Below are 21,625 nucleotides of genomic sequence, written 5' to 3'. Positions count from 1 at the left end.
TCTAGAAAAGGCCCAATGTCAGAGTCAAATATAATCTCTGAGAAATAGAATTGGATTTACCCCAGGTCCTCTCGCAGTTATCCCCAAGGAGAGGAAATGGAGCCATTACGTAATTAGTCTGGCGCCTTCCCAAGACGGGGAGGTCAGATTTTTATTATTTCCATCTCGTGGAGACTAATTTCCCTTTGGCGACTGATAAACGGACTGTTTGCAGAGAAAACCATCAGATAACCATGGTCCTAAACTTTAATATTCTTTTGAGATACAGAAATTTCTTGGTTTTTATGTCTGAATAGCACGCTTCACCATGAGACAACCACACGTTTTAATTCTCAAGAACATTAACATGTCTTAATGGAAAAGAGCTAGAATTCTTAGATTCAGATCTCAGCCACACCATCTAACTGCTCTGTGATCTGAACAAATTATGTAACCTTTCTGAACCTGCATTTCCTCATTTTTTAAATGGAGACAATATTTTAGTGTCTTTCCTGCAGGATAAAATAAAATCCATGTGAAGCAGCTGGCCCAGTGCCTAACCAGAGAAAGTATGCAGTAGATGTCACTGTTATTCACAGCCTTGCAAAAGCCCACCAGTTCAAATGTGTCTGATGAGCCCTCAAAGACATGCTTGGGGTTCCGTGACAGCATGTGCCAGTTGACAAGAAGACCTGCTTGTCTAGCATTCAGAGAAGATAAATACACATGTGCGCACATCCACATCCAATCTCCTCTTTCAACTCTCTTGTTCTTGACATTCTATGCAGTAGAATTTTCCCAATTTTTCAGTCATTTTATCTAAACTGGACATAGAATATAAAAAAAAAAAAGAAAAGAAAAAAATAAAACTGGGGAGGTAAGGTCACCTGGCAGAGCCTGTAAATAAATGTCTGTGATGACATATAAAAGATCATGACAGAAAGAAAGACAAACCAGAAAAGAAGACTTCATTCCCCAACTGTACACGCATGCTTTCTCCGGATGCTCCCAGCAGGCTGGCCGTGGGTGCCAGCCCTTCCCTGCGCAGAGATCCCCTTCTCGGCCCCATCCACGAGGCAAACGAGACGCCTGTACCCCTCTCTGCTTGCCTTTTTTGGGTCCCTCCCTCCATCTCTCTGGCCACCTGGGGAGCAAGACTCAGGCTCTTAGTTCTGGGCACCTTTGCTACTTTCTTCAATAGTACACACCTCTTAGGGTAAAGAGTTTTGTTGTTGTTTTTTTAACTTTTAATTGTGGAATAATTTTAGATTTATAGAAAAGGTACAATGAGTTCCTGTATACCCCTCACCTGGCTGCCCCAAGTATTAACATCTTACATAACATTTCTCTTACTTCTCCTGTGCCCCTGCCCTAGAATTAATTGTGAGTGGGGATTCTACCTACTACCACAGAAGTGTGACTATTTCATAATATTATTCTGTGAGGAGAAATCCAGTCAATGACACGCTTCCAGGGCAACTGACTATGTTGGTTTCTCTCTTAAACAATAGTTTAATTAGCTTAGAACTGGAGGTAGTAATATAACTGAACAAAGTAACCAAGAAGCCATTTTTAAAAAGTAAATTGCTACTTTGTGGAGAGGCAGGAGCCTACAGAAGAACAACAAAAGGGCAGGGTCCTAGATGATCCGACAACAGTCATTCCCAACTTTCTGCATATCGGTTTCCAGATGCACCTGCTCTGCTCACCTTGTAGTTTGGTGAGGACAGAGGGAAATAGACAGTATTATATTTTGTATATATAATAATAATTCACAGACTGTGGAATGAACAACTACTCCTAAGAGCCCCAGGTTTTGCTTGCCAAAAGGTACCACTTATTCATGTGACCAAGAAATTTGTAGACCTGTGGCAGAGAAAGGCCTTTCACTAAATTTCAAAATTAGTGACAAATGGTTTTCTGATTGTCCTTGGGAATTAAATGAATTGACATGAAGTGATTTCAAAGTCTTCCACTAATCATAATGTATCAGGAATTTACTTTTACAAAATGCCTGCACTATCAAATCAATTCTCCCATGAATAATACCACCTAACCTTTAAACTCAGTTCATACTTTACAAAGTGCTCTCACATTTATTACAAGTAATAAAATAACTAACGAAGTTAAAAGGAAAAAGAAACAGTAATAGGATAATAGTTGGGGACTGCAATATCCCACTCTCAACAATGGATAGATCATCCAGACAGAGAATCAATAAGGAAACAGTCGATTTGAACAGCACTATAGATCAAATGGACCGAACAGATATGGACAGAACATTCTCTCCAACAGCAGCAGAATGCACCCTCTGGAGCACACGTGGAGCCTTTTCTAGGCTAGACCATATGTTAAGTCAAAAAGCTATTCACAGCAAACTCAAGAAGAATCAAGTATCTTCTCTGTCCACAATGACTTGAAATTAGAAATTAACAACAAAAGGAAAACTGGAAAATTCACGAACACAAGGAAATTAACACTCTCCTAAACCAACCAATGGATCAAGAGAGAAATTAAAGGGGAAATAAAAGTTTCTTGAAACAAATGGAAATACAACATACCAAAACCTATGGAATGCAGCAAACACATTTCTAAAAGGGAAGTTCATAGCAATAAAGATCCCAAATAAAAACCCTAATTCTATTATCTTAAGGAACTAGAAAAAGTAGAGCAAACTGAACCCAGAGTGAGCAGAATAAAGGATACATGTCAAGTCAATAAAATCAGTATTAACTACAATCCCATTTCACTAGAGAGGGAACTGCCTCGGCAGAGGGGGTACAGCTCACGCGGCTCATCCTACCCCTGCAGGTCCCACAGCCCGGAGTGCGGTGTGGAACCTTAGCTGCGTGGGTCTTTTCTCAACCTGAGATGAAGAAAAGTGAATTCCCACATACAATGGACGCCTCAGGGTCTTAGGGCTTAATTATCTTGTGAAAGCTAGAAAGACAGCCAGATAAGGCAGGTAAAAATGATTATTTTCTTCCCCATGCTGATGAGTCCTGGCAAATTCTTCCTAGATGGGGGATGACGATCTTAGAACACGGGCCAGCTGGGCATCCATGGAGCCTCAGACTCTCTCCCAGTAAAAGGCTTTGTTGTTCTTCAGCTTACTCACTGGCCAACACCATGCTGCAAAACAGATGCTCTCATAATCTCAGAGCAAACATTCCGCCCACGATGAAAACCTTCAGGCGTGAAAGCATAATGGAGACCCACACCAGGCTAAGGAACTGACACCACGCCGTAAGCTTCAGGCCCGAGACAAATGCAGTAAGACTTCAAGGAAATCGCATTTCGGTCAAAAGAATAAATGTAATCTTACTAAAAAGGTGATTTTGAGTCAGGTACTATTCTGCCTCTCCTTCTTCCTGATGATTCATTTTTAGGGTGCGAGGTTCAAAGGGGCAGGTAAAGGTCGATCTGCAGAAGGACAGTCACAGTGGCATGTGGAGAGGAGAGAAGCAGGCCCGAGACAAGGTGACCTGCTAGATGACCAGTGCAGCATATTCCCGGCCAGAAAGTGTGACACTTTCAGTTAGAGTGGCAGCAGCCAGAGAGCTGAGCAGGGCCGGACCTGAGGGGACTGAGGACACAGGCTGGTGTGAGGAGGCAGGACAAGCAGTCTGACCGCTGCTGGCCGGGTGGCGAGCGAAAACCGCGCCACCGCAGATACACAGGCTGAGGACCGGGTCTGAGGAGCAGACACCGCGGAGCGTGCTCAGGAAGCGAGGGGCTGGCAAGTTATATATTCTAAATAGAGGAGAATATATAAAAATAACAGTATGTCAGGATAGTGGAACTATGGGTTGTTTTCCTCTCCAATGAGGCAATTTTCATACCTTGTTTTTTCAAAAACAGGAACTTTAAAGCCTCAAATGCCCATAAATATTTATCAGTTACCCATAAAAATGGAAAGCATATTATATGTTTTTACACAGGGAACAGGAAAGAATCTCTGCAATTAAGGAAATTACTATCTGAAGACAACAGGAAGACACGAGAAATAACAAACACGCGGATAGAAGTGTCACGGGCTCACTGGAGCGGAGGAGGCCTCGTGCTTTTGTTCGACGACGACCGAGATGGGCTTCTAACGAGGTTCTGCAGAAGCAAAGTCGCCCCAGGACGAGCTATGGCGCAGGCAGCAGAGCGTGCAGGCCGCGTGGGAGGTAAGCGGGCTTCGCCTGGCAGTACAGGCCACCGGTCAGGTGACGCGTGAGATGACAATGGAACGTCAGTCAACGGAGGGGACGAAGTAGGTCAGCAGTGCAGACTATATGGGCCCAGTGCTCCGAGCTCAGGGGTTGGTCTTTATTCTCTGCAGTTCTTAGCTTAGTGGGAACCTTCCCTCAGTTTTTATCGAGAAGGTAAAACAGAAATTACCCAATGGGCCCTGGTTGGTTTGGCTCAGCGGTTAGAGCATCAGCCCACAGACCAGAGTCTCAGGTTTGATTCCAGTCCAGGGCACGTACCTCGGTTGTGGTTCGGGCCCTGGCCCTGGTCAGGGTCATGTGGGAGGCAGCCAGTCGATGTGTCTAACATCAATATCCTCCCCCCCCCAATCCTTCCACTGGGGGAGATAGAAACATTGATGAGAGAGAACATCAACTGGCCGTTTCCTGCACGCCCCCCACTGGGGATCGGGCCCACAACCTGGGCATGTGCCCTGACCGGGAATCGAACCAACGACCTCTTGGTGCAGGGGTCGACGCTCAACCACCGAGCCACACAGGCCGGACAGGACAGCCCCTTTATAGGGAATGAAACTGGGACAGAATACATGTCGTGTGACTTGCCCAGGTCTCCCAGCTACCAGAATTGAACCTGGACAGTGTCACAACAGTTTAACCACTGTGCACTACTGCCTCCAATTTTAAAACTGAGTTTTTAAACGTTGCCGTGTGAACCTGTTTCTCTTTCAGTTCCTGCTACAGATAAACTGGGTGCTTCTGGGCTGTTTCAGCAGAACTATCTAAAGGCTTCTGTCCTGTCCCCTTGCGGAATCAAAACCCTCCCCAAAATGCTTTACGTTGTTACTCGAGCAACTCAACCGCATTCGACGGCAGCAGTGACATTCTGCGCGTTTGGCCTTGGGTGGCCGAACGACGTGGACGGGCCAGCCACTGCATCCCGACACTGATAACAGCAGTAAAGGACACCAGGGCACTCTCCTTATCGCAGACGGAAAGCTGAGAGTGGGCACAACTGTCAGGGCTGCTTCCTGTCAGGCTGTGTGACTAACGGGAGGTGCGGAGTCCCTGGGTCCTGATTCCAATCACTTAATTGCACTATCCACTAACAGGTAAAAAGAGGATGCCCCATTCAGGCGGAGTGAATGACAGCAGTGTTCCATCCGCGTTTCTGCCTTGTCTGGGGGAGGAGCTGAAACCTGAGCCAGCAGGTAGGCTCATCTCCACCTCTCCTGGGTTATAGTGAACTCTGAAGCACACAAAAAGTGTGGGGTTTTTTGGCCTGATCTTCTAACTCTGTAGCCATTCAATTACTTAGGGCACAGAGAAAAGCCAATTAAGTTGGTCATTTGAGTAAGCAAAAGGGCAGAAGTCTGGTTAAGTAACATGGCAGGAAGCTGAAAGTCTCTGAGTTGTTTCTCAGGTATGCTTTTCTTGACTGTTTCCCTAGAAGTCTCAAGTCTTTGGGGTCCTGAAGTTACATCTCTCTTAAAATTACTTTTCCATACAGAAGCCTTCATTTCCATAGCTCACAATAAGGTCAGGAGAGGATGTCCCAGCTAGGTATTAAGAATCAGGAGTCTGCCCTGGCCGGTTTGGCTCAGCGGTTGGAGCATCGGCCTGCGGTCCTGAGAGACCCGGGTTCGGTTCCCGCTAAGGGCGCGTACCTCGGTTGCAGTTTGTCCCCGGCCCTGGTCGGTTGTGCGGGTGGCAGCCACTCGATGTGTCTCTTTCACGTCGATGTTTCTCTCCCTCTCTCTCTCTCTCTCTCTCTCTCTCTCTCTCTCTCTCTCTGTTCCTCTCTCTCCCTCCCACTCTACCTGAACAAAAAATGGAAAAATGTCCTTGGGTGAGGATAAAAAAAAAGAATCAGGAGTCTGCCCTGGCCAGTTTGGCTCAGCGGTTAGAGCGTCAGCCTGCGGTCCAGAGAGACCCGGGTTTGGTTCCCACTAAGGGCACGTGCCTTGGTTGCGGTTTGTCCCTGACCCTGGTTGGGTTGTGGAGGAGGCAGCCACTCGATGTGTCTCTTTCACGTTGATGTTTCTCTCTCTCTCTCTCTTCCTCTCTCCCCTTCTCACTCTATCTGAACAAAACATGGAAAAAAAAATGTCTTCAGGTGAGAATAAAAAAAAAAAAACAGAATCAGGAGTCCAGCACTGTACCCCACTGGGAGGTGAAAAGCGGAGAGGAATGCAGAGAAGTCTTGACCCCACGCTTACTGCTATTTAATCTCTGCCCCGGGGGGTGAGGGGCGGGGGGGTGGAGTGTTCGCGTCCAGCACATTATACTGACAGTGTTTAGACTCTGGTCTTATCCCAAGAAAAATGAGCAGTTCCTCCTAGAACTAGATGAACAGTTTTTGTCTCCGGCTGTTGCCTCGGCATCATTTATACACACACCTCCACTTAGGTTATGTGAAGCTGTCAGCATGCACGGAAACCTGCAAGGGCAAGGGAGTCAGCCTTCCAGTGAGCATCCCAGATCAGGCTGGGGCTGACGCGAAAAGCTGGTTCCCCGAGGCAGCGGTGCCCACAGGCAGCCAGTCTGCCCCAACACGGTGGCCGAGGTAGGGAAGGCAGTATTGTCTCTTGCACGAATCCTGAGGACTCTTCCAGGAGGGACAAGGACTACAACACAGGCCAGCCTGGCACAGCAGCGCCAGGTGGGTCCTGACTCTCCATCAACCCCATCAAAGGGTGCAATCGGCACAGATGCGCCTTCTCCGCCCCCTACTCCTGTGAGCAGCGTCCTTCCCACTCCACACTCCCTGCTCACGAACCACCCCGAGGAGGTGCACCAGGATCACTGCCATCAGAGAGGGAATTTGCTCTCCACCCTTCAACATGAAAGTGGTTCAGGAAAGAACGTGACGGAACTATTGAACGGGAATCCACACGATGACAAAAAGCATTCTGTCCCCCTCTCCAGGAAGAAGAATGTTTTGGTCATCAGCAGCTCTGCTAGGCTCAGTCAGATCAGTGCCAGGAATTCTGTGAACTTCAGGTCAAGCTGCCAAGACTCCAAAGAAATGTCGATAGTGAGTGTTTGCACAGACGCAGCAGCAGGGCGAGCTACCAGCTGCCGGCCTGCGCCTCCAGCCACGGTGCACACAGGCACACCCACCGCCCCTCTGCCCCTCGCCCGGCAAAACTTTAGCAAAAGGCTCTTACCTAGCTCTCCCCGGAGGGTGACCAGTTCTTGAGATAGGGTCTTGTGTTGTTTCAGTGCTTCCTCCCGCTGCGGAAAACAAACATCGAGTTACTGGTGTTTGAAAGAGGGTCCCTTTCAGTAAGGCACACATGCGTTATCACCAGAAAAAGGAGACTCAGAACTGAGAAACCGAGATAGGCATCACTTAGGCTAACAGTTTGTGTTTTCAAAAACACAGATGTCCCTGAGTTGTCAAGGAAATTCATGTTTCAGAATCTGTATTTTCTCAGGGTCTCGTGAAACTTTCATCCGAGGCCCAGAGAAATGTTTACTCTGAGCCCCGCTGAGCTGCAGGACCTCTCAGCTGATGCACACTGTGCCGGAGACGTAATGCAGCTCCTCCAAGGGCAATAAAGACCTAATCAGTTTAAGATAAATATTTAATGTTCTAAACATGTGCGCTGGTATGCACTTTGTCCTCATTCGCAAATTAAAAAAAAAAGTTGCGTTACAATCCTTCACTTCTAAAAGGAAGACACAAAGTTTGTTACAAAGCTCAGGTGAAGAAATAATCTTTCCGAAACAAAATTAAATTGATTTCACTCAGCCACACATTACTTTCTGAAGATTATAATATTTTGAACCAGCTATAACTCTAAGTAGATGCTAGATGAATCAAAGAAAACCAAGCAGCTCATTCAGTAGTAACAAAGCAATTATCAATCTTGAAAAAAAAAGAACAATAATTTCCCAGTGACCAGCAACTTACAGCAATCCCCCATTTGCACACACTTGTACAAATTCAGCAATTAGACACCGTTTCTCATCAGGCAGAGCCCCAAGCAGGGTGCAAGGAAGGAAAAGGCAGAAGTCAAAGCTCTCCAAAAATGCCCTCCCAGGATCAGCCCAGACGGAGCCCTGCCGCACCTTGATCACAGTGTTGCAGAGATCATGAGACCAGCCTCTGCAGGCGAGAGTCGCTTGTCATTTCAAGCATTTCCCCCGAATCCCAGACAACCTCTGCCTTAGTCCCTGACACTCGTCCAGAAAAGCACTAGAAACAAATACGAATTACCCTTGTCGCTGCACATGGAGAATAGAGGCACATTTTGCTGCTGGGGCAGCCCATTTTCCAGCTTCTGTCTCCAACACCCCCCTCCCCCTGCACTGGCCAAGAGGTGCACAGGTGGCCACGCCACCCACCAGTCGGCCTGTCTACATTCAAAGCTCTACCAGGAGGAGCGCCATTGGTCCCGGGTTAGCCTTACTTCACGTCCTGCAGGTTACTGTCTGCCCCGGCGCCTCTCTGCACAGAAGCTGATGCCGCAGCTAGTGCCTTTGGCACAGGCAGCCTGCGATCACTTAAAGCCACAGCCCTTCATTTATGAAAAACGAGAGCCAGACATTACACTGATCGATTGCCACTTACTTCAATATCAGCTGGTACAGTGGAAAGAAAAACAGACCTTCTCTGCATGGATAATGGAGTTATTTTTAGATCTGTGAGCCTTTGTATTCCCCTCTCTAATTGAGGTCATTAGATTATCACCCTTACTAATAGAAAAGGGAAACCTGGTCTCTGACACCTGCGTGTGGAATGCGCTTATGAACCAGGTGAGTAACAACGAAAGCCTATGTGTTGTGACTTTGAATTTAAAGTGACATTACACATGGGGGTAATGGGGGGAAAAGAGGGGACATCTGTAATACATTCAACAATAAAGATGATAATTTAAATATTAAAAATTAATTAAAAATTTTTAAAAATAAAATGACATTACACAACGAACAGTGTTTTCTGCAAAATTTAATCTGAATGCTTAGAACATGGTCCTCTGGTGTTTTAAGAAAAAGTGTGAAATTCTGCTTTGAGAGTTGGAGTTAACACACTAGCACTGTCAGATGGACAGTTAACAGAGACTGGAATTTATGAAACACTTTCTCATTGAGACATTTTGGCCTCAATGGTACTCTAAATGCTTGACTTTTAAAATGCAGTACTGAGTTGTTCTGAAATCACAGATTAGTCCAGGTTTTGAAAACAAACAAGTAGTGGGGTTTTCTAATACAGAAATTAAAGTTTGAGGAAAAGCAGCCAGGATAAAATTAGAAAACTGAAAAATACATATACTATATACTTTCCTTAACCTCATCAAGCTAAGCCTTAATTTTGTTTGTCTGGTAATCTGGTTCGGCAAGTACCAGCAGCTTTGCCACTGAAGCAACAAGAAAATCAGAAGACAGCTTCACTAGATGCTCCCAGGCAGCCCTGCAACACATTCAGTGAACTGGCTTATAACCCACTTTTCTTGATGGTAACTCAATTGCTAGTGGAAAGAAAAGCTGCTTCAAATGTCCATAAAAAAAAAATTGGCATATAATTTCCAGGACTCATTTTGTGAAAATGTTTACACCCTATCACAGATATACATCAGCTGATCATTTTGCTCATTAAAGGGACTTTGGGGACAAGGAATTCCAGTACCATGTGGACATTTCTCCCAACTCTACTGCACTCAACCCTCCTGCCCTCCGTGCCCAGAGCCATGGCTAGCTTCCAACCTCTGTCAACTCCAGAAACAGTGACAGGAAAACCGTGAGGTCATATTTGACTCTTCTTTGTCTAAATGGGTGTGCCAACGTCAGTCTGTTTTCCCTTCCTGACGTGTCTTGAATGGCTCTTTTCTATTAGTGCCACCTCCACGCAAGTCCTGATCCTTGCCAACCCATTCCTGGGCTATCAAAGTCATCCCTCCACACTACCTTGCAGGGGGTTGTTAGATTATCCCATATTCCTTGTACATATAAACACATGAGTCTTCCATTGAATGCAGTTTTTAAAAAATCACCCTAATTCCATGAACCTCAATCATGCACCTGCTGTTTAGACTCCCGACTCCTCCTGTCCAAGTCATGCTCGCCACGCATGTCCCACCTGCACACTCTGGAATGCCTGGTCTGCTTTACCTGACCCGTTACATAAACCTTCGGGGAATGCTAAATGTCAACCACAGACATCATCCCCATTCCCCAAATGCCTAGACAGGACATTTATCCTTCTGAGTTGGCTGGCAAATTATTACTCAATACCAATGAACCAAGCACCATTCCAGATGCTGGGAAAAATATGAGAGAAATTTAAGACATGATCCCTGTCTTCGAGAAGCTTGGCACCTAGGTCAAACTAAAACGTCCAGGTCCAATTCTTTCATCATGCCTCAAAGCAGATGACCTCATCTGAGGGGAAGCAGTACAGCAATGGAAAAACCAAGGGCTTTCAATACGATTCTATGGAATGCTGACCACAGTGCCCATAACAGGCACACACTGTTTGTGTCTCCGCCCGACTCTCCCTGGTAGCTTGTCCTTTAAGATACCTACCCTTTAGTTACAGATGATAAAATAAATGTGTTTTGTCACTTAGATACTAACTGCCTATTTCTTTTTATTCAGCTGCTCCCATTTCAGTGCTTCTGTCTTAGATAATGAACTACAGTCCAGATAACAGGTTTATTTCATTCTCTTGGTAGCTTAACATGCAGAATTTCACACAATGTGAAAAAAGAGGGAGGTGGGACTCTGGATAGAAAAATGCTTTTATACTCATACATTAAATAAAGGAAGTGCTCAAAAAAAAAAAAAAAATGGATTCACCATAATTTAATTAGGAATCCCTGGGACACAGGCACTTAATCTTTGGCCGGCGTCCCATCAACAGGCCTGGCTCAGCGGCTGCTCAAAGGCGCAGCAGCACAGGGGTTGCAGGAAAGAGCCACGTCCAACAGCGCAGATTGGGCAGTGTCTGCCTTCTTCCCCCGCGCCCACGTGATGGGTTTTGTCTGCTTTTTGCTGTTGTTCTGAGACTATTTTACTTATAGTAGACTGCTAGTATCATTCAAAATTCACCTTTGTTTAGGCGCTATGTTAGGGTAGATTCCTCCGGTAAAAACAGAATTGGATGCACCCTGGGTAATCAGTCAGGGGTTGGGGTGGGGGGTGACCTCGGTCCTGTTCAGGCTTCCCTAGAAACTCATTCACAGACCAGTTCATGAAGACAGCAGGGTTGCTGCCAACACCATCCTTCATGGGGACAGACTGTACAGAAGGCTGCAGCTACAGAGGATAAAGGAGAATTAGGACCCAAACCATAGTATCTTCTCAGAGAGGTAGGAAGTGTGGTATTAGTTTCCAGATTTACGAGACACTCCATAGAGTTTCTGGTATGTAATGAATTGTGTCTGCCACTGAAATGGGAAAGTTGTAGTTATTAAATAGATTTGCAGCAAAAGGATAAGTTAATATTCCAGTAACCAACCATTTTTACCCATAATCTAAAGCTCCAAACCAATGAGAAAAAGTCAGCAATAACAAGACATACATCTATATACAGACCAATCTACATCTACAAAATCTATTATCTACCCATCAACATATCAATCAATCAATCACTTCTGTAATGGAAGGTTAAGAGAAAATCATTTTGAAGTAATTGCTTAACTTTTCCTTCCCAGCTGTTTTATAACAGTGCCCTGTACACATCAGGCAACCAGTAAATGTTTGCTGATTGGTTATAAAGAGCGAGCAAAAAACATTACATAAAGACTTCGTACGTTCAACTCACATCTGGGATTCCACCCTCACTATCCATCCCCTTGTTCAATCAGGTACACACTGTGTGTCTATCATGTATGAGACACGCCATAGCTGCGGGGTGGCCTCCAAGAAGAAACTAGACACGGGTCTTGCCCTCAGTGGGCTTCCTGTCTTTTTTTATCCTTACCCGAGGACATTTTTCGATATTTTGCTCAGATAGAGTGGAGGGGAGAGAGGGGAAGAGAGAGAGAGAGAAACATTGACGTGAAAGGGACATATTGAGTGGCTGCCACCTGCACAACCCAACCAGGGCTGGGGACAAATTGCAACCGAGGTACATGCTCTTAGCAGAAATCAAACCCGGGTCTCTCTGGACTGCAGGCTGACGCTTCAACCGCTGAGCCAAACCAGCCAGGGCGGGTTTCCTGTCTTAAAAAGCAAAAACAAGGGCTAAGTGGTTATCTATAACATGAGGCAGAGAGTGACAAATGTAAGTGCTCTTGGAGCCCAGACAACAGATAGAACACAGAACTAGAAGGACCGAGAAAGTAGTCATGAAAGGGAGATTTTAGCTGGGTTTCTATCTTTTATTAAAAAAAATTTTTTTTTATTGATCTGAGAGGGAGGGGAAGGGAGAGGGAGAGAGATAGAAACATCGATGAGAGAGAACATCAATTGGCCGCCTCCTGCATTCCCCCCACTGGGGATTGGGCCCACAACCTGGGCATGTGCCCTGACCGGGAATCAAACTGGCAACCTCTTGGTGCATGGGTCGACACTCAACCACTGAGCCACACCAACTGGGCTTAGCTGGATTTTTAGAAATCCGGTGCAGTCACAATTCATGGGCATCAGGACCCAAATGAGGCATAAGATGAAATTCACATCCAGTAGAAGTGGCCCTAAAACTCATTAAGAATTTGCCCTGCGGTGACGGACAAAGTACCTCTCAGCATGCCCTGCCCTGTGAGGCTTTCTTCTAGTGTGGGAACTGGGCTTTCTCCAAATGAGCGCCTCAGAGGCCAGGTCATCGGGGAAGAGAGTGTCTTTAAACACCAGGATCATACAGTGTGGAAGGCTCTGCCCACGCGGCGTTTGGGGACGGAGAATGGAGCTGAAGGAAGAGCTGACTCCAGTCTTTCATCTCACACCCACGCCTGGGCCTCTGCTCCCTGAGGGGCATGAAAGGCAGAACGGCCTGACCTATTTAATCTGCATTTTTAACTTCGGCTGTCTGTCCAATGAATCTGACAAATATACTGTAAATCAAATGCAGCTAGTGATGGGATGCTACTATAAGAGCTGAGCATGTGTGTGTCCGCAGGAAAGGTAGCAGTAGCCTAGTAATGGTATTTGAACAAAGGATGAAAAAGCACAAGATGTTCGTAGGGGATTTTGAGTTCGTAGTGTCCCAGACCTGGGTTCAAGTCCTGATCCTCCTCTTACTAGCTGTCTGACGATAGTCCAGTTTCCTAACGGCTCCATGCCTCGATTTTCTTATTGATAAATTCCAACTTGTGATTTTGGAGAGCATTTAATAAGTAAGAATGTCTGGTGCTGAGTAAATATTCACCGAATGTTACGTCCCTTTGCTTCTTTCCCTCCCCAACTACAAGCGGAGCATAGGGTAGTGAGGGTAAGGTCAGAAAGGGCATTTGGGGCCGAATTAGAGTCTCCTATCCCCGGTTATACACCAGGGTCATCCAAAGGAAACACAATGGGAGCCATGTACGTAATTTTAATTTTCTAGTAACCACCATTTTAAAAAAGTTTAACAGAGTATGTCCAAAATATTTTCATTTCAACTTGTTAGTGGCTAGAAAATTATTGAGATCGTTTACATCCTTCTTTTTTTCCATACCACGTCTTCAAAATCCATGTGTATTTGACATTTACTGTCTATCTCAGTTCGGCCTGACGACCCTTCCAGTGGTCAAGAGCACCATGAGGCTAGTGGCTGCCGCCTGATGGGTCAGCTGGAGGAGGAGGAAGAACCACGGAAGGTTTGTCAATAGAGTGCAAGTCTTTGGGAAGATGAATCTGTCACAGTGCTGGGGGTGGATTCGAGGGGAGCGCGCAAGTCTGAAGACTGGTTAACAAGTTGTTATCAGGGGGACAGTTACCCAGGGTCTGCACAGGGCTGGCCTCAGTAGGAAAGGAGAGAGGGGTGACGAGAGAAAGGCTGTGGGATTGGAGGTCACAGAGCTTGCTGAGTGATTTGTGGGAGAGGAGGGGGGAAAAGAGTTGAACACAAGATTGTGAGGTTGGGCACAATAAAATGAAGAACTGGTGTAGGTACAATTAAAAAGACAAACTAATTGTTCCCTAAATGGAATAGTATGTGGTTTCCAATTTAGCTCACTTGGTTATATAAACAAACTCTAGAATTCCTTCCTTATGTATTAGAGAAAAGCAAAAATATAGTATACTGCTACAGTTTAAAAACTAGGCAAATGTCTCCATCTCCCTCTCAAAATAATATATTTGGACAAAGTTATCAAATGTTCATCAAATATTAATCTAAACTGTCTACTAGCTTGGTAGCTTGTCCAAGGCACAGACCAAGTCACTTGCCCCTGTGTCCCCTGCCCCGCCCAGACCACCATATCGCAGAAACCTCTGTGGGAAATAAACACGGGAACAGAACTTTAGAACGAGCACACGGAACTGTTTCCTCCTGAGATGTCATGCACACCTACTTTAAAACTGATTACAAAGTAGCTAAAGAACCCAAGTTATAGTCTCACCCCAGTGTTTCCCCTTCGATAATAGTTTTTGTTGCTATGCCAGAGCATATGTTCACAGAAACTTGGTTTTCTCAATGAATTTTAATTAGTTCCTGAAATGACACCCTTGTAGCATATCAGCAAAGAGTAAGCAAGCAAAGAAAATCTGCTTTGCGTTTGTTGTACCACAAACTATTTTAGGAATGGAATTCTGAAGAGTCCCCAGACCAATACTGGGAGTCACCTCCAAAGTGTTCTTTGACCTGTAAATATAATCAACCTCATTTTTCAAAGCATTAAACTAGGTGTGATATGGAAAGCTACACAGAGTTAGATAAAAAATTAAGTGAGCCCTGGCCAGTTTGGCTCAACGGTTAGAGTATCGGCCTGCAGTCCAGAGAGACCGGGTTCGGTTCCCGCTAAGGGCACGTACCTCAGTTGCAGTTTGTCCCCGACCCTGGTTGGTCGTGCGGGTGGCAGCCACTCGATGTGTCCCTTTCACGTCAATGTTTCTCTCTCTCTCTCGCTCTCTCTCTCTGTTCCTCTCTCTCCCTCCCACTCTACCTGAACAAAAAATGGAGAAATGTCCTCGGATGAGGATGAAAAAAAAATTAAGTGAAAAAAATGATACTCTTGCCCTGGCCAGTTTGGCTCAGCAGTTAGAGCGTCAGCCTGTGGACTGGAGAGTCCTGGGTTCGGTTCCCACTAAGGGCATGTACCTCGGTTGCGGTCTGTCCCCGGCACCGGTTGGGGTCGTGTGGGTGCCAACCACTCGATGTGTCTCTCTCACATCAATGTTTCTCTCTTTCTCTCCCCACCCCCTCCCACTCTATCTGAAGATAAATGCAAAAATGTCCTCGGGTGAGCATAAAAAAAAAAAAAAAAGATACTGTTAATATAGTCTGGAGATGCACAGAGGTATAACACACAAATACGTTTTCATGACTGTCGGTCTAAGAGCCTCTATTTAGAGAAGAAAAAGAAGTACCTACTAGAAATGTTTTCATTCCAAATAAATCAGGTATCAAGTGAGTGGCAAAAGCATAACTGGATGAATTACATCTGATTTTACCGATCACCAACATAAAGATATTCACAAAACAAACCATGAACACTGCTCCCCTCCCTCCACCTCGGCGAAAACGACTGCCTGGGGGCACCCGCCCTCACCTCGGACAGCAGGTGCTGAACCACCACGGTGAGCGCCTCAAACCTGGTGTTGCCGCAGGAGACCAGCTGCTTGAGGCGCAGGACAAATCTGCTCTGGTTTTCACATTTCGTTTTACACTGAGCCAACTCGAGCGCTTCCTCAGAGGAGAGCGCGTCTGGCGACGTCTGCGTTTGGATACATGAACTTCTGGGAGTCTTCTGTCTGCTGTGTTCAACTGCAAGAGGAATTCATAATAGGTAGTAAAATACATGATTGTGATTTTTACAATAATCACCATATGCATTCAAATACAACTAGATAAGCCGCAGAAATGCATTTAAGTCATGTTCACATAAGGAAAGCATAAGAATGAGAACTGGAAGTAATCAACTATCTAGATGTTTGGAATTCATAAACACAGACAATGGCTTTAATTTTGACTTTCAAAGATTTCTACGGGGCAGAGAATTAGCTCCATGAAACAAATAGATTTTGCAACCCAGAAACAGGAAAATTGTGTGCAAAATAATGTTGAGTTCATAGCTTCTCATTCCCTAGGTAATTTGGTACAGAAACCTGTCACAATGACTCTAGCTCTATATTCTGGTCACAAATTCTGTAAGAAAAACACAAATCATTGGATTTTAAATGCCTTTCCCTCCTCCTACACATTGTTTTTTATAAACTTCCCACCCTTTTCCTGCCGGTGGCCTGGTCATTGCAAAGATTTATACTGCAGACAAGTCATTTCCTAATCTCTAATAAATCATCATGTACATTGAAAATCTTACTCACATTTTGTCCCTTATCTTTGTTAGTTCATTGTTAAGAGTACTATACTCTTGACTACACTATTTTAATTTCTATCAAACATACATACGCTTTGCTTGTTTTTTCCCCCTTCCAAGTAGCAGTAATAGCTTAAATCTTTTTTAAAAGCACACCTGGGATACCATCCACGTGATCATTCGCCTTCTATGCCACGGTGCCCTGGGAGTTACTCTATTTTAAGTGGAAAACTGTTCCATTTTGGAGCCATTCCAAATGTCTCCGTCACTTTAACTATCAGACAGAGTTGGAAAAGCAGGAAACAAGCAGCTTAGCTTTTTGAAATAAGTAGGCCAAATAATCAAAACAAATCTAAATCTAAAAAATGAAAAGCTACAAGAAACTACAACACCCGAGTGTTTCCTTGTTCTCGCAGGCACCCACATTCTGTGGTAACAGACAGACAGAGGCAACGTGAACAGGAATCCTTTTCTCTCGTTTTTCAGGGGGAGGAAACTAGTGATTTCTTGAAGGGAAATAAACAAAGAAACCTCAGCATCATGTTCCAAGAACCAAAGGAAAAAATGCACTCAATATACTCTCTAAGCGAAAAACAGAAAAAAAGGCTTTTATTTTCTACGGTTGCTTTCCACAGTTAACTCATATTTGTATTAATGCTTGATAATTCTCAGTTCTATTTATTTATTTATTTTTATCCTCACCCGAAGACATTTTTCGATATTTTGTTCATATAAAGTGGGAGGGGGAGAGAGAGAGAGAAACATTGATGTGAAAGGGACACATCGAGTGGCTGCCACCCGCACAACCCAACCAGGGCCGGGGACAAACTGCAACCGAGGTACGTGCCCTTAGTGGGAACCGAACCTGGGTCTCTCTGGACCGCAGGCCGACGCTCTAACCGCTGAGCCAAACCGGCCAGAACTAATTCTCAGTTCTAAAATGAATAAAATATCTATTGTGTTTTAAAATTACTTAAAAGAGGGGGAGAACATTTATCCATTATACTTTATCAGTAATCATTAATAGTTGTCTGTCAATAATTGCCAATTCCCTAGCAGATGGAGAAAGTAACTAAGTTAATAGTCATTAAATTCAAGTCCTAAAGGAAGAACTTTATCGAATTACTATATTAATGAAAAAAACAATCTATTTTACAACATGTCAAAATATATGAGCTTAGTATTACTTTATTTCATGTCACTTCTTAAAATGTTCTTAGAAATTACATTTTTCCTACACATATAATAATAACTATATAGTGTTTTAGTGTTCATATTGTGTCTCAATTTCCTCTCTTTCCACCCTCCCCGTCACCCTTGGTCGGGAAGGTGACATTAAAGGCCCAGGTGTAGATAGCTTCTATGGGCAGATTCCAGGTCAGGACCTAGGCTTCAGAAGCCAAGCCTCTACCGTTCCCACGCATTTTGGAAAGTGGAGATGGTATGGACGTGTAATCTATGTCGTAACTAAAACTAAATGTCTATGCAATAATCTTAATAAAATGTTACTTTGATACATTCAAGCCCATTATCTGAGAACTGTTCACTTCAATAAGCCTACATATATAAACATCTATGTTTTATACAGTGTTTTATATATTTTATACAAACAGAACAGCAATAAAAGTTTTTTATTCTTTAACCATCCGAAATTTATGTGGATATAAGTTCATTCTCCTGGTTGATATCATCACTATATATCTTACCAATACTTATTGAAATATTCATTTATTTATTGATACATTGCTTTGAGTTAATAATTTCTTGACTCCTTAACAATGTTTTTCTTTCTAGAATTTATATGCTAATCAATGCTATACTTTAACACAATATCAAAGTTTGAAAATTGTTAGGTTATAATTATTTACAAAATCTGAGTGGTAAATCTTTCATATTGACATTTTTAGAGAAAACATTCTTTAATATTCTTATCTACTTAGTCTTTAAGAAGAATTTTAGTATTCAGTAGTAAGTTCTAATAAGTTATTTCATAAGAAAATGTAATATACTGAATTAAATGTAAATTAACAATATTAAACATTGTTTTTCACACTCAGGTTCAGAATACAGGTACTCCCTTTATAGCACCAAATTTTACATTTTCCTTCAAATCATCTCTTACACCAAAGTCAGGCCATAGTTAAGTATTTACATCTGGCTCCTTTGTGAGCAAGTTTTTTTCCCATCATATTTTCAAATTTTTAAAAAATTTAACTTACAACTCTATGGAAAGTATCTATTAGCAATAATGTCTGCCTAAATTCCCTGTTTCTCAATAGATATAAAGTGTATTTTTTTAAAATATATTGACATCATGCTATGAATCTGTCAATATATTTTTTAAGTATTTATAAATCGAGTTAGTATTGCAGACTCCTTATTAGGTCGCTGAATCCATTATGATTTCTGACTGATTTTTATGTTAATTTGATAAATGTTGTTAAAGGCTTTTCTGATGCCATAGTGACTTCAAATCCCCGAGACGAGCTCTTACGTCTTTCGGATGCACTGATGGGACAGTGGACGTGGTTCCCAACTTGTTGCTGAGAGACTGGCATCGGGACATTTCCTTTACTGAATTTCAGATGTTTTAGCTTCGGGTAACAAAATGCACTTGTGCTTATAAAAGTCCTACTGTATTTCCATATTTTGAAACTATGAAGTATGTCAGGGCACATACAGTCTTTGAAAGTTTAGAAAGTTTTCTAGGACCCAAAACTACATTAAGAATGCTGCTAAGGTCCCTCCCGAATGAACTGAGTCACATTTGCTGCGAGGCAGCCTGGAAAACAACTGTCCACGTGCGGCTGTTCCCAGGTGCTAGCGCCGGGCCCCTGGCTGCTCTTCCTTTGTGCTGGGCCTGGGGGCTGACTCCCCTTCAGACGCAGTTCAGTGTCAGGTGTCAGCTCCATCTCACTAAAGAAGTAGGGGAGGGAAAGAGACTGCCTCCGGAAAATCCAAGCTGTCTGCACACCAGCCTCCTTCTCTCCGGCTGTCTGAGCGGCCTGAGAACTGGAACTTCAAGCATGGGGGAAGCCCATCCATCACATCAGCTCCTAAGTGTCCAGCCAAGAAACCCAAGCCTCACACCTCGAACACAGACACTGCTGTCAAAATCGTCGGATCTGTTCACCATGATGCAGTGCTAAATGTTACCTGAGAATCTCATCCAAGCATCGAAAACAATTCTGGTCACATCTGTCTGCACAATTTCATTTACTCAAATTGATGTTTGAAAACATAAAAAGCTTTGGGAGAAGCCTTGTCTAACACAAACTATTGAATTTGTAACTGGGAAGCCGGAATCAATCCTGTTATGAATACTATAGGGGAGTACAATGACATCACGAGAGGGGTTTTCATTGCAAACTTGTTGGCAAAGAGAAGATCAAAGAAACAACCCGGATGTCCATAAACAGAGGACTGGTTAAATAAATTACATTTATATAGTGGAACACCACAGTTGTAATGCAGAACTAAGAAGCTCTCCATGGTAAATGAAAAAAAGCATACTAAAGAACAATGTAGATAATATGCTCCATTGTACAAAAATGGGCATATAAGGCAATATTTTCTTATAAATGCGTAAAAAGTTATTACATAATACATATAAAAGTACTAACAATGTTTACTTTTCCAGAAAAGGGAATAGGAACTAGACAGACACGAGGCATTCTAGTGCATTTTTTTTATACTTTTTAACCTTGGGGTAAATGTTACCTGTTCAAAATGAAAAAGTAGTATTATTTTTTTAAAGGTGGCTAAAATGAATTCTAAGCATTTAAAATCTCTATTTTACACTTAGCCATTGAGAAAACATAGTCAATCTGTGTTTCTTCCTTGGGGAATCTCGACAGGAATCTAAGCAACATGAGTTTTGTTGTATTTGACTACTCAGAACAGACTTATGTTTAAGGAGAAAAGAAAACACTGACATATTACTCTTCTAAGAGTGCATGGCTTCAAATGTAACAAAAGAGCTAATAAGCTACCACACTGCAGAAAAGCAAGTTGTGACCCCAATCTTCCGCTCCACATCCTGTGCTCCCAGAGGACCAAGTCGCACCACGTGGTAGCAGACGACCAGTCTGAGCATCCCTCCGCCCTCTGTGCTCAACCGAAGAGCAGAGATGATTCAAAAGTCTCCAGTGATGCTCGAAGCCCCAGTGCTCAGAAACACTACTATAACACAACAGTTTCCCTTAAATCCTACAGGATTCATTATTTACAGGAAATGAGCATAATGTGAACCAAACTTTGCCCTTATGTTCCATTTAATAACATAGCACCACTTTGATAAAGCAGCTCTACTTAAAGGCACACGATATTTTGTTTGTTATACCTCATAACAAGATATGTTCCGATTTCAAAGGAGCAATTTAATCAGAAACCTTTCAATTAAATGTTAACTTCTACATAGAATCTTGTCTCTCAACAAGATAATTACCATTATAGTGTCTGACCTGACCTTCCCAGGATTCACTCTAATAAAACGGAAACCTCCATCAGGAAAAAAAAGTCCTGAATCAAAGACATGTGCTTACTTGAAAAACAGCTGGATAATAATGTTTGCTATCTTTGTTCTTTCTTACTCAGAAACCTCAATTTCATAAAATTTAAAACTAGCCTAATGATCTTAGTTATCAGCTTCTTAAAGGAGACGAAAATAGACCCTCGTCCCCTTTTGTTTCAGGCTCAATCACTCAGGCACCTAGATCCGAATCTCAAGGCGAAATACCATTTTCGAGAGACGGGCTGACAATCATCACATACTATGCTGCTGAGCATGCTTCCATCCGAAAGCCAAACAAGTCACTCACTGAATCTCCTGGATTTCTAAATATTAAAATCAACTTAGAGACCAGGACAGTGCCTTGGCTTCCATGAAACCCAAAACTAAACACAGAGTGTAGTAATAATGTGGTCTTGTGTTTTGTACACTCATTGACCTGCTCATTCACTCACCAAATATTTATCAAAATCTACTGTGATGGTTTTGCTGTGGTCAGGTGGACCTTCCCTGGGATTCTGGGGAACAGGGGAGGC

At 43.5% G+C, this 21,625-nt stretch overlaps 1 protein-coding gene across 3 annotated transcripts in view; it reads right to left on the bottom strand.

Moving 5' to 3' along the window:
• MTUS1 (microtubule associated scaffold protein 1) overlaps positions 1–21,625 on the bottom strand; it is a 136,639-nt gene that overhangs the window by 13,002 nt on the left and 102,012 nt on the right. For 2 of the 3 annotated variants that reach the window (XM_036250038.1, XM_036250039.1), the window contains 2 exons: positions 15,812–16,026; positions 7,343–7,409 (listed from right to left, as the gene is read on the bottom strand). In XM_036250038.1, coding sequence (XP_036105931.1) covers positions 7,343–7,409; positions 15,812–16,026 — 282 coding nt within the window. Of the gene's footprint in view, positions 1–7,342; positions 7,410–8,397; positions 8,452–15,811; positions 16,027–21,625 lie in introns of those variants that run through there. The other variant, XM_036250040.1, reaches the window with a different exon arrangement.

This window comes from Molossus molossus, unplaced genomic scaffold (genome assembly GCF_014108415.1).
Source record: "Molossus molossus isolate mMolMol1 unplaced genomic scaffold, mMolMol1.p scaffold_m16_p_9, whole genome shotgun sequence".
In the NCBI taxonomy this organism is placed as follows: Eukaryota; Metazoa; Chordata; class Mammalia; order Chiroptera; family Molossidae; genus Molossus; species Molossus molossus.
Note: the sequence above shows the minus strand (reverse complement) of the source record. Positions and strands in the feature narration are given on the sequence as shown.